A 13,602-nucleotide genomic window follows, 5' to 3' on the forward strand; every position below is an offset into this window, starting at 1 on the left:
TAGGCTTTGAAGAGTCCCACATGCCATATTGACACACCATAGCTGACAGAGAACTGAAATTCCCTATCAACACCAATTTCAAAGTTCTAGTCGGTTATGAAGTTGAAGGGTAAGAAAGAGATCAGTTCTCCAAGGAATCTACTGGGAACAGGGCATTGAAAAAAGGATACAAAGCACTGTCCAAGTGGAACTGAGGTCTGCAGAACTGGATCCAGCCTCTATGGTGGCAATTCCAACAAGTAGCTCTTTTGACAAAGCCAGTAAAAAAAAAAAAAAAGGAACTGAAGGGGAACATTACACAGTTGAGATTTTCATGCTTTTTAAGTGTGTGGACCCAAATCATAATAGACATTGTTTCATAGATCATCTCCCCTTGATTCATGACATCATGGATCTCTCTTCCCCCTCCACACACTGTCAATCACATAAAATTTTTGTGGCAACTACAGCAATTGCTTACTTGGAAAAGTAACATAAGGAGATAATGTATGTATTTGTATTAGTCATCTAATGCAAGGCAGGAGCTGAAAACAGAGGGAACCAACAGCATCTCACCAGCCAGTTCTCCACTGATCACTAGTGAGTGCCCTGTGTATAGTGGGTAGTATTTTGACAACTGTTCAGGAGGGCATTGAGGCACCTATTAATGTCTTGAAGAGTCAAAAACCATTGAGACAGATGAGAGTTCCTGCCATTCATGCTGGAACTTTGATACGTAAAAGTAAGAGTCCAGTCACCATGGTATCTTTAGAAGTATTTTTATTATAGTGATCACCATTAAAAAGTCAACGTTTCCCCATAGCTACCCACCATTCTATACCCGAAATAACACATTTCCCTGCACAAACAACAAAAAAATCTCAATTACTATGGGCGAATGTTGATTTTTAATGGCAGCTACGGATAAAGCTCTTGTTTTGACAGAAGCATATATAAAATCACCTGTTGTATTGAAATTAACTCATCCATGTTATTTTCTACAATTGCCAATACTACCTCACATGATCACATGCTAACCCAACAGAAGGCTCTTTGGAGCAAGGATTTGTTTGTATAGCATCAAGCAGAATCCCCGTCTGGAACGTCTGAGTGCTACTGTTATATAAACCCTAATAAAAGGAGGAGTGGCAGAATTATAAGTACTGTAATAAGGTGCATTCATATTGTCTCTTTTTAAAATCTGTAATTTTTGTCTAGCCATTTCTACTGTGAGGTTTGTCTTAGCACACCTTGCTCTTCCTAGGAACAAACCTTTTATCTCAAAGTCAGCTGTATCTGGGTGGGTCATGAAAAACAGGGTTTGGAGCATAAGAGTTCTGAAGGAAACTCATGTAAAGAAACGATTCTAACAATACTAATTGTTTGCCCTCTTTCCTCCTTATCACTGTGCCTAGACAAAAGGGGCCACAAATCTTTTCCAGCAACATATATGTAGTTCCAAGATGCTGGAAACAGATGGATTGTAAATCTATTCAATTAAATGTAATTGTGAACTAAAAAGGCTAGCCCAGATCCTCAGCATAGAAGTCAATGTAGTTCTGGCAATTTACATCATCTGAGAAGCTGATTGTAATTTGAGTATTTAATATACAGTAAGACATGTTTTGTTATAGGAAATACCTGCAACAGCAGATGTTTGGAAAAATTCACCTCAACTGATAAGTTGTCACATGTACAGAAAATCAAATGTTGATCTTTTTCATGGATTCCATTGCCTTTTGTTCTCATTTTTCCTTATATTTTACTTGTAGGATATCAACAAACACACACACAGGTCCACAAGAAGTCCCCATTCCTCTCCCTCACTCACAATAACACCAAAAAATGAACATAGAAAATATTTAAAAACTCTGTATTCAGTAATATTCACATCAAAGTGTATGGATATATATATCCATTAAAATTATGAACATTTCTAAATACATTTTATGTATCATACATATATTTATATGTATAATTATATATCCACAAAAGTTGTCTTGCTGTGCTAAAACCAGCAATTAAAGCAGAAACAGGTTTCACAACAGGACACCCATATATGCATATGTACTGGCTGTTTGGTTTTGTTAATTTATTTACAATTTAACTATATCATAATAAATGATTACTGCTCTATTGTACAAACATAATAGTAAAGGTTTAGGTTTTGTTTTTTTAAATACAAAGACTGCAAATGAATACATGAAAAAATACACACCATGTACAGTATTTATAATTTATAAATGCAAAGGTAAGACCTCTTTAAATTATTGCACTTGCATTTCTTTTTACAAAGAAGATAGTTTGTGTGTGTCATATACATAAAATAAATTTTTCAGCTTACTAGATGTCACAAAGTTGAATGCTGTTATCTTGAAGTTCTTTCTTCACAGAACTGCCCCCTCTGAATTTTGAATACACATGGATCTACTCTACAAACCAGTTTGATCTACCCTGCAAGCCAGTTCGTTACTAACTTTTTCAGTTTTTGACAGAGCATACACCCAAATTACAATCAAGCACAGTTTTTGGTCAGCAAGCAGACAAAAGATCTTTGTAATGTGCCTTTGCTAGATTGGGATACATAACCTAAAATTTGAATATGAGTATCCTTATAGAAGAGTGTAGGAAGTCACTTACCCTCCTTATGATGAACAATTTACTGCACCATTTCACAGAATGGCAACTATGTCACAGTGTTTTAGGCAAATGCATTTCTTCAGGAAGGTTGCAATTGTTTGAACAGGTAACGGACTTAGGTATTTCTTTTAAATAAATAATGCTATATGTTGCCCTTACAATTTTAACATTAAGTGGCCTGAACACAGTAACAGCAAGAGACTGACTAGCTAGTACAAATATTTCTACTTCTAAATTTGCAATCCATGCTGATTATTTAAAACACACCTAAGTACTCTGTACTGCGTGTCATATGAAAATATAAGTGCCACACTGCATGCCTCCAAGGATCTAATTAACATATTTGAAAACGTTCTTCTATTTAAAAAAAACCCAGTACATTATTCTAATGTATTGCTTCTGCAGTGCTACAATTTATAATAATGTAGCTGCAATGTGCTGAACCATTACAGTAGAATATTGCACTATCTTACAAAAATTCTTGATTACTGCAGTAATGGAGTTTCCAGCAAAGCTTTTATAGAATACATAGTATATTAAGTGAGAGCTAAAATGGCTGATATCAGCCTGTGCCATCCACTTTTCACAGGTTGGATACATTTTCCTCATTCATTATGTTCCTGGTATTGTTTCAAGATGCATCAGCAGGAGCTACGGCTGAATATGCATCTTTCTCAAATTCATGTTTCTCTTACCTACTCAAAAGAATGCTCAAATATAAAATACTGGTAGTCCCTTTTTTCTATTGTTTTGTTTAGAAGGGAAAAGGTAATTAAAACTTTTTTATTAAAGTCTTTTTTGGAAATAAAAACTATACATTTTATAAGACTTCTAGAAAAAATGTCTGCCAATTGTTAAAAAGTTCTTATTCATTTTGTGTGGCTACATTTTTAAAGGGACAAAATCTCAGCTGACATTTGACCACAAAAATGGTTGTCTCAGATGTTTAGTTGTTCTATTTGCCAGTGCAAATATAAATTTTTGGACAACCAAATATTCAACATGGACCATGAGTCATGATATTCAAATGCAGACTCAAACTACTACTTAGGTTAAGGTTTTCGGTTCTGGGATACTGATTTGGGTTTACTTCTGTCAAACACCTGGATGCCTAAAACTGTACTCACTAAATTAGTCTATAGGACAAATTGATGCAACTTAAAAAAAATTGCCCACTAAAACTATTGTCAACCTATATTTTAGGCAACAACGGAGACTGTATCCGTATGGTTTTACTCCTTTCCCCTGTCTTACTCCAGAGGAGAAGAAAGGGGTGGGCAGGGGGAACTGTATTAACTCTAATGGAAATTTAACTATAACAAACTGTTTAAAGTGGTTCAGGTTACTCAAAATGTCAAGTACCAATATGGTTGTCTCATCACATTAATAGAAATATTTATCGGAACTTTGCTTAATTTGTTAGGGAAATATATAAAGCACCTATATGATACTGCCAAGCATTTTCAGTGACGACTCATGATCTAGCTAATTTAGATTTTACAGACTGGAAATCAGACCAACTTTCTGTGAAATGAATATAGCATGTGACAAGGAATATTTTGCAACACTGACAAGATCAGCAAATAGAGGGAGAAGGGGATGGGAATAACAGACATGCTTGAGCCATGGAAGAGATTTTCAATGAGTTGTTTTGGGTATCTCACAGATATAACTGACAGACTGTATCTGAGGCCACCACAGATCTGTGAAGTTTCCACATAAATCAGTAACTCTGGGTCAAGTCCCAAATTCTTTGCTTGTAGTAACACAGGCTGCGTATGAATTGCATTATTTAAACCAGAACTGATAAGGAATAAAGTAGAGGGCACCACTTATGCTGACCTTGTTTGTTCAGTTTGATAAAATTGCATCCTTATAATTTTTTTTCATTTCAAAAAAATTCACTGGTGACTATGCAGAGAATAAAATCATTTAGTATTGGCAAAGCAAACTAAGTGCTTGCATGGATGCTGCTAGACATCCTTGGTCCCCTGTATGATTCAAATCTGAACTTCATATAAAAAGATTTGATCAAGATATCCCAAATCTAACCCTACATGGTATTTTATGTACTGCAAAGCCTTATGTATAAATTACGTGATTATAGATCACATAATGTATACGCATACAAACAAACTGGTTTGTGCTCGACCAGAACAGAAGGCAAACCTCTTCAGGGACCCAAACATTTAAATGATAATAAAAATATAAGATGCATACTTATTAGATCAATACAGTTCAGTAAACAAGCAGAATGGGAAAACAGATACTACCTATTGCCTTTAAACTGCTGACTGTACTACTTGTTTTTACACTACACTGTAGTGTTGCCACTAAACCACTTTAAGACTTGCCTATCTGCAAGCAGGTAAGAAGAGTTGTATAATATAATGTAGGCTAGGCAGTGCAGACTAAACAAATGCAGTGTTGCTAACAACTGGGGTACAGAAAAGATGTACTATATCTATGCTGAAATTTTATTTGATTTTTAAAAAGAAAGATTCAGGGTCAAATTTTGTATATTGAATTACACCCTTTGCAACTACATTACAATCAAAAGGGTTGCACTGAGCATAGTGTCCCAAACGTCAAACAGTTATACATGCGCTTAATGTTAAGCATGTGCATAATAGTTTGCAGGATCCAAGCCCTACATCAGCACAGAATTTCTTCCAGTTTCAGTTTTCTGAATCAGCTGTTTTTCTGCTTAGTTAGGTAGCTCTAAACTTGGAAATATTTGCTGAATTAGAAAAAAAGCAAAACATAAAAAAGGTAAATGGTTTCCCTTTTTTTTTGGTAGTAGAAAACATACAGTACTGGTGACCAACATAAAAACTAGTCAAAGGAAAATATTTTCCTCTCATTGTGAAGGTACTGCATTTATGCCTTGTATACCTGACTTTGCTGACAAGGCTCCTATTTCCAGCAGAAATTATTGTATGTTAAACATGTCTCTCTAATATTTTCTAAAATATGACTCACCACGAAAAACATTAGCATGACCACTTGACATACAGCTAGCTAGGCAGGCAGATCTCTGCTACTACATTCAAACTTTAGCCTGTCATTTTAGTCAATGTTGATAAAAAGGTCCAGCCTGAAATTATGCCTGCATCTTTCCTTACTGGAGATAAATATCTAGTACTTCCAGTGTATGAATGGATGAGCTCTCTAGCATTTCACATAATTACAAAGAACTAAACATCACAACCAGTGCTTTCAACATTTAACTTGAGAAATAAAACAGTTGCTCTGTGATAACCAATAGAGTTTTTCGAGCCTTGAACCTAAAAGTTGATTATCCTTCTACCTGCAGCAAGATAATTCAAGTACTGTAACTTCAGGAAAAGTTACAGCCCCAGAGGTTTTCTGCTAAATTTCAAACTGATTACAAGTAGATCACACATAAACGTTCACAATAGCAATGTGTAAAATGTTCTATTTATAGCCAAGAACTCCCCAAGTGACACTGGTGTTAAATCCAGCCACAGTACAATATAATAAAAGTACCACTGAAACCCTTACTAGAAAGATACAATTTTAAAAGTACTCCCTAATATTTTTCCCCTTCAGTTTTGAATTAAGGCCTCAGCAATGCAGCCCATGAGAAAAGGTCAGTCTTTTATATTCACCTCATAAGTTTGCTTTGATAGCCGATCCTGAAGCAACCGAGATGTCAGTCTCTCTCTGATTTATGTTGTGTCACTGAAGTTAGATAGGAGACTGGCAGACAGTCGCCTAACTGAGGTAACTCTGTAGGTATTACCTCCACAGGCAGATCTGCTTCTCAGCATTTGTAGGTTTTCTTTTTCCTTTCCAAAAAAGAAAAAACCCAAACCAAACCAAACCAAACAAAAAAAAAAAAAAAAGGAGAGATGCCTTAGAGTTAAACCAATTTGTTACGGCCGTTTAGTCATCAATCTTCACAGGAAGTGAATCCGAGGTCTGGGGATCATGTGGTTGAGATGGAATCCATAATGAAGTTTCCTCTCCTTGCGTCAATTTTTCCCATTGTTTGAGATTTTCCCTGGAGATGCAAAAAGAACAATAAAATAATTTAATATTTTGTTCATAATAAATTTCTGCTATATTATACCAACTGAAGTAGCTTTATGGCGTACATAACACTGATTGATAATAACATTTTTCTTACTACTGTATTATTTCATCTTATTTCTTTCTGTCAACTCCATATTTTAACCTAAATAGGGGAAGTATATGCTGGCTATTGCCAGGATCCTGTTTGTTCTGCAATTCAACAGCTGCCAATTTGCCACAGAATTCACCCCTTGCTAAAGAATTGTGCTAAGGAGTCTAATCCTCATGATTGCTGAGATGTCTTTGAAAGCATGACTTAATGCAGTGATGCCTGCTCAAGGCTGCAGAGAAACTGAAACAATAGCTCTTGAGAGATGTGACCTGTCCCATATCACTCAGGGCATCATGGACTCTGTGGCAACCTAATCTGTCGTTTTTCCAGGATGCCACAGAATTCAGCATTTTTGCCATGCCATTTGCCTCTCCAGAAGCCATGGCAACTCATATTATCTCAGATTTGGCTGCTTTCGTAAGCACTATGTGTATTCCATTTCCAAAACAATAATGGAAGTGACACCATACAAATACAACACTGCACAAATTCAGTAAGAAAGTAAACTTATTGTTCAGAACAGATTTATTAAAATAGAAATGTGGAGCAAAATATCATATAAATTAACCTTTCAGATTCTTAGGTAATATCTTATTCCAACAAGATGAATGATGGTGTATTTTTAAAAGGTACACCTGGTATGATTCATATGCCTTTCTGCTCACCAGCAAAGCTCTGGTTCTGAAGTGCTTGGAACAAAGGCCCACTGTCTCTCAAAGGTAAAACCTTTGATGCTGACAGGATGTCCTGGCTGCTTGTGTTGCTATTACTTTGCAGCATTTGTCTGCATTCCAAAGAATTCAAGGACATAGCATCTTAAACACCGCATTCCAGAAACTAATATTGGGTAAGAGGGTGATATCAAAATGTATTTAGTCAGCAACTGAAGCAGTATTGAATGCATCTCTTCACTGTGATGAAGCCATTGCCTCTCACTAAAAGGGCCATAGCACACCCTAGTTATCTGAGGGTATGTCTACACAGCAACTAGACATCCATGGAGCCTGAGTTTCTGGCATGGGTCCCCACGGGTGTCTAGTTGCTGTATAGAAATACTCCCAAAGGGCCTCGGGAAACCCAGACCCTCATTAACAGAGTTTTGATAAACAGAGAATGGCCAGTGATTGGAAATACATATTCAGGGTTGAGTTCAAAGCCCCTTGTCTGGCTCCCCCCGATAGACAGCCCGAACTGGCTGGCTCAGTGTAGCTCTAGTCTTGCTGAATTTAGGATATCTACTGAGGTGGCTTTGGTTGTGCAGAGCTGCTATGTTCTGAAATCAAAGAGCTGCTGATGAATAGGAGGTTAGGCAAAACTCTTACATTGTAAGATTTCAGTTTATCAGGAGCCATTTCAATCTTGTGGTGATCATTAATTCTGCTCACCTGAATATTAGCAGTTCTACACAACTTTAGTCAAACCATAGGAAATGTACTGGACCTTGAGATAAGCCAAGAGTTTAGCTTACCTGGTGTCTGGATAACTAAAGTTTGACTGTAGTTACAAGGGATTTTAGAAATAAAAATACTGAATCTTGGATTCCTAATAGCGAAGCATGATTACTGGGGTACGAACACCAGTGCAATCAGTACTAAGCAGTCTGATTACTGTTAATTCACACACCATATGCTGGTCCAGAAGAAACACATTCTTTGAAAGACGCTCATATTTATTCTAAAAGACTCTGTGCCTGACCTTCAGAAGCACAGAGCACCTGTAACTCCCACTGAAGGCAAGTAAAGCTGTGGGTGTTTGGCACTTCTGAACATCAAGCCTTAAGCATTTCTATTTGAGTGTCCAAAAAGTGAGACTCCCAAAATTAATAGATATTTTAGAAAACTTATTTTAACAACATGTTTAGAGTAGGGAAGTTTTGCTTGTCTAAAGTTTTGGGAATCTGGCCAGAAATCAAGAAGGTTGGGGTTTAACTGGAATCCTGATCCTGACTAGAAGTTTGTGATATTTTTCAGCCAAAATTTTTTTTCAGCAAAAAATGTAGATTGAGTGACACTGAAATGTTTTGTGAATTTGTGCTGAATTCGTCAAATTGTTTCAGTTGGATAAGAGAATCCCAAAACCCTAAATGTTTCATTTTGACATTTTCAAAATGAAATGTTTCTATTTCTCTGTTCAAAATGACTTTGGTCTGAAACTTCCTTCAATGTTATTAAATATTTTAATTTTTTAAAAAATGCTCAGAATCAAAACAAAATTTTTCTTTCAAATCAAAATAAATGTTCTGGTTCAATCCAACATAAAGGTTTTGTTTGACTTTGTTCAAATGGAAAGACATTTAAAAAAATCCTTTTTTATAAGCCTAAAATTTTGAAAAGTTTTGGGTCAACCCAAAACAATTTTTTTCGAAACTTGCCTTGTGCTAAAAGTCCTGACAGTAATATGCTGTGTAACCTTATGCATCTTATTTACCTCTCTAATCTTCAATTTCCATACCTCTAAAATGGTGATGATAATGCTCAACTACTTCACACAAGTATTGTGAGGCTTATGTAAATATTTGTAAAATAAGTGCAAAACATAATTAAGGCCAGTCAGGTGATTAAGGAGTTCCTGGCTTCCAGTCCTGAGGTTAATCCATTAATCATGTGGCATCTAAGATGACTTCTTTCCCACCTATTTCATAATGAAAATATTTAAGTACATATTTCTGAGCAGAAGTAGATTTCTGATTTTGAAGACATCCAGCTAATGGGAAATATTTCATGAAGAAATTCATCTGGAGTTTTCATAAATGTAAAACATTTTTAGGAAGTTGAATAAGTTTAAAAAAAAGACAGTATAATTGAGAAAAATTGTGATGGGAACCAGCTCTGCTACAGAATACACAATTTGTCTTTAGGCCACGTGAAACAGACAGCCAACATCTAGCTTTCAGCTGTTGATATTACTGGATGACTATTTAGTAATCTATCCCTCACAGGAATTACAAATCTAGCAATTAGCTAGGTTGCAAGACTGCACAAGCTAGCTTTACAAGACAGCTGACTGATTCACAGTCCAGTAAAATTAAGAATGTTTACAGTAGTTTTTAGGGAACTTCAAGTGAACTAATTTTTTGCTGAAATTCTTGGGGTTTAGCTTCGGCCTTTTGTTTCTAGCATTAGAAAGAGAGTCTGGAGCCTCCAACACTGAAGGGAATGAGAGACATAAGGTTCCACTGAGGGAAACTCAGTGTAATAACAAAAAACATGTTAAAGCAGATAGGAACATCTGAAGTAGGCAGGAACAAGTCCTGTCACCACAATTACATTTAGGCAATTGATGGGCTTATATCTGATATGCAGAAAAGGAGAGAATGCAGAGGGAAAAGGTATGCACATGCATGGGTGGGAAAGAGTCAGAAAAGGCTCCATCACAATGAGGTCCAGAAGTGATAGTATTTATTTTATTTAGCATTTGCATATTCGCTGAGCCAAGCAACATGGCCAAGTGGAGCTCTCGGAGCCCATCACTGAATTTAGTTAGCAGGCACTCCTCAATAATGTATATCATTGTTTGATCTGCACCACAGCTGCAGCATGGATTGTCTCGAAGATCCTAGTGGTGCTGGCTGTCTGCATAGAGGCCTTGACCAGTCCAGGATCGACTAAGACGGACCCACTGATGACGTGGCAGGTTGAAGCTAGGCGGGAGAGCAGTAGGGTCTGTGATGAGGAACCGATTTGTGGTAGGTGATAAGCACCAGTCTTCCTGCCACCGGGATTCTGCTGTCATGTCTTGGCATGGCAGCCTTGACCACAGTGGTGTTTTGAAACATGGTAGCTAGTGGGCTAAAAAGGGCACTGAACAGGGCAAGTCTGGGTTGACATGTACCTTATCAAGTAGCTTGCCAGCTGCAATCTCCCTCCTGATGTAAGGGGGAGCAATGTGGCTCAGAATTGGAATCCATAGGAGATGAGTCAGTCAAACAGTTCCTGTGATAATGTGTAATGCTGAGTTATTTGCATGTCAACAAGTTGTCGTGTTCCCTGTTCGACTCCATACTGGCACACAGAAACTCTGCTATTGAGTACGAAATGGCAAGGGCTGAGGTCCTTAGGGTTGGAGCATCTGCTCCCATGAAGATCTGCCAGTTTGCTGAGAAGATTGTTGTGTGTCTTGATCTTCGCTTGCATTTTGCTCAGGTGGCTTTTGTATGTCACTGTTCGGTCAAGGGTCATGCCTAAGTAAACTGGGTAAGCTTCATGCTTCAGCCTCTGGCCATTCATTATGATGTTTAGTTCCCTCTTACCGTTGGCATGGTGGAAGTAGTATGGGCTAGAGACTGTCTTGCTGGTGCTAGGTGAAAGTGCCATGTCTTGAACTAGTCAGTCAGGTGTGACAGTTGGGCTAAGTATGCCACCATCTGAGTATTCTTGTCATATAACCAATGGAACTACTGTATGCAAATTAGCTGTAGAGCAGAGTAGTGATTTGACGACTTACCTCTGAAATCACATTAGTCTAGGACTGTTGGCATGGCATAGATACATACCCTGCTGTCGAGGATACAATCTGTAAAGTCAAGTGGCTGAGAACTTGAAAATTGGATGATAACACCATGTCTCCACGATGACTGAACTGGTGATATTCTGAATCAAAAAGCCTTCAGCCAAGCTTGTAGCTGTTTCCTGATGACTGAACCTGGTGATATTCTGAATCAAAAGAGCCTTCAGCCAAGCTTGTAGCTGTTTCCATGACTTCACACTGATTCAGCCATTCCAGGCTTCAGAGTATACACAAACACACACACTTCTGGACCTCAACTATATATTTTAGATAGATAAATGGATGGACAGATAGAGAGAGGGGATTTCCTTCTGTTTACTTTACATTGCCACTGTACCCAGAAGAGAAAATGCTAGTGGTTTAAAGATCTGAAGAACGAAGAGAGTACTCTAATTTGCCACATAGGAGAGAGAAACATGTCAGTTCAACTAGAATACAGGAACACAATCAGCAGAAAAGGAACAGGAGAGAGATGAGGTGACAGTAAAAGCACAGAAGAATAAGGTATTTTAATTCCCAGTAATTATGAGCATGAAGCAGACAGAGGGAAGTTGAGTTGTACTGGGCTAGATGGAGGCAGCTAACTGGGGGCACATTACCAGTGGACCTGCTTGTCTACAGCTAGTTTTGACATTAAATAAATTTTAATAGCTGCATTCATAAACCTGTGTTGGCTGAACCTACCCAATAGTCCCTGCCTCCAGGTGTTGGATGCACTTGCTAAGAGAAGAACATTTATGTTTGTCTATATGAAATCTTTGCAATGTAGAGGCATATATTTTTAGACAGAGATATGTAGTGGGGCATGCTCTCACCCTGCCAAGATATATGCTGTGCAAAAACCTGCACTGCTACTCACCTGCATGCCCGGAGTAGTGGCCCAGCAGGAGGAAAGATCTGTGTGAGTGTAGTGTAACATGGGATGGCTACAGCATTGTAGAATCCAATCTGTGAAAAACAGTGGAAAAAATATTGTCAGGAGCCAAATTATGACATAGTGAACTGCAAAAGAGCCCCAAACTAGTCTATTTACTTTCTTACAGTCTATCTTACTGTTCTATACTGCTGCCCATCACCATAGCCTCTGAGCACCAGTCAAAGTGAACTCAGTAGCAGGAAATTCTCCCTTTTGGGGGTAGAACAAACTGCTTGAGGCAGGTTTTTGTTTGGATTTTGTTGCTAGCTTGATTTGTTCATTGTGGGGGTTGGAGGCAGTGGGTAGATAGGACTGTCCATGTTCAAAGTGTCATTATGTGGAAAAGCTTTTCAAAGAGGAAAATACTGCAGTGTTTCCAAAAGAGGGTCAGATTCTGGATTTGCCTTATGTCCTCTGGAATTCTGATTCATCCTTGGATTCCCTGAATGTTCTAAGGATATTGTATAGTGGGAAAGTTTTCTAAAAATGTCTCGTGTTTCTAAATACTGGTTTAGCTCTAACTGTGGGGCCCCTCAGAAGATGGTTCAACTGACATTTTTAATGCTGTGTCTCATAATACTGCTCAGATCAGGTCTAGTCAACACATTGTTAAAGGTTCCACTACCCCATCTAGGGCTCCTAATGTTGCTACCACTGGTGTTAACAGCAGGACATTTTCTGAAAATGGCCCTGCTGTAATTTCGCTGATTTCAAGGGAGTAGTGTTTGGTTACACTACACATTTAAATTTTATCCTCTCCTGCTGCCTCTCACTTAAAAAAAAATAAAAATCCCCAAAGCTTTAATAGAAGACCAAACGTTAGCCAGTCTAGTGCAGGAAGATCCACAGCGTGGGCTACCAGTCTTTCCTTCTGATATATAGCTTTAAATGCATTTTAGTGAAATAGCATACTGTACCATTATCACAGGGTCTGATATCTAAACCCCCTTTTAGCTATTGACATATTAGACCTTATCCACATATTAAAAAGAAAATCCTGACTCTACCTCCACAGATGCAGAGGCTCTCTCTGCAGTGGGACTGGAGTGTAAATAGGTGTGTTTGGTGCTTTACAACAGATGGGAGATACAGTCCTTGTCCTCAGATTCTTACAATCTAGACTACAGAATATATGATATGACTGACAGAGAGGCTGCAGTTGGTAAGGGGGCAGGGCTGCAGCAACAGGAGGAAGGTTTAAACGTCATAAAAGAGCTCATTATTTTAAACTGTATGTTTTATATGCACTCCATGGGGTTTTTTAAAGAGGTTTGTAATTAATTTTTATTTTACTTTAAGAACTGACACACTGCTACAGACCTGTCACAAATTCTAAAGGAGATATCTGCTTAACCTACCAGTATTAATACCATGGCAAAAGAGAGAGGTTTTGCCAAAAGTAAACACATCT

The 13,602-nt window shown here is 37.8% G+C and overlaps 1 protein-coding gene across 1 annotated transcript in view; it reads right to left on the reverse strand.

The window, feature by feature from the left end:
* Positions 1–778: 778 nt before the first annotated feature.
* PDE10A (phosphodiesterase 10A) overlaps positions 779–13,602 on the reverse strand; it is a 307,793-nt gene continuing 294,969 nt past the window's right edge. Inside the window, exons 21-22 of the mRNA XM_030556722.1 lie at positions 12,135–12,223; positions 779–6,646 (exon numbers count right to left, since the gene is read on the reverse strand). Of these exons, the coding sequence (XP_030412582.1) occupies positions 6,529–6,646; positions 12,135–12,223 (207 nt within the window). The 3' untranslated portion in view covers positions 779–6,528. The remainder of the gene's footprint in view (positions 6,647–12,134; positions 12,224–13,602) is intronic.

Source organism: Gopherus evgoodei, chromosome 3 (assembly GCF_007399415.2).
Source record: "Gopherus evgoodei ecotype Sinaloan lineage chromosome 3, rGopEvg1_v1.p, whole genome shotgun sequence".
Lineage (NCBI taxonomy): Eukaryota > Metazoa > Chordata > Testudines > Testudinidae > Gopherus > Gopherus evgoodei.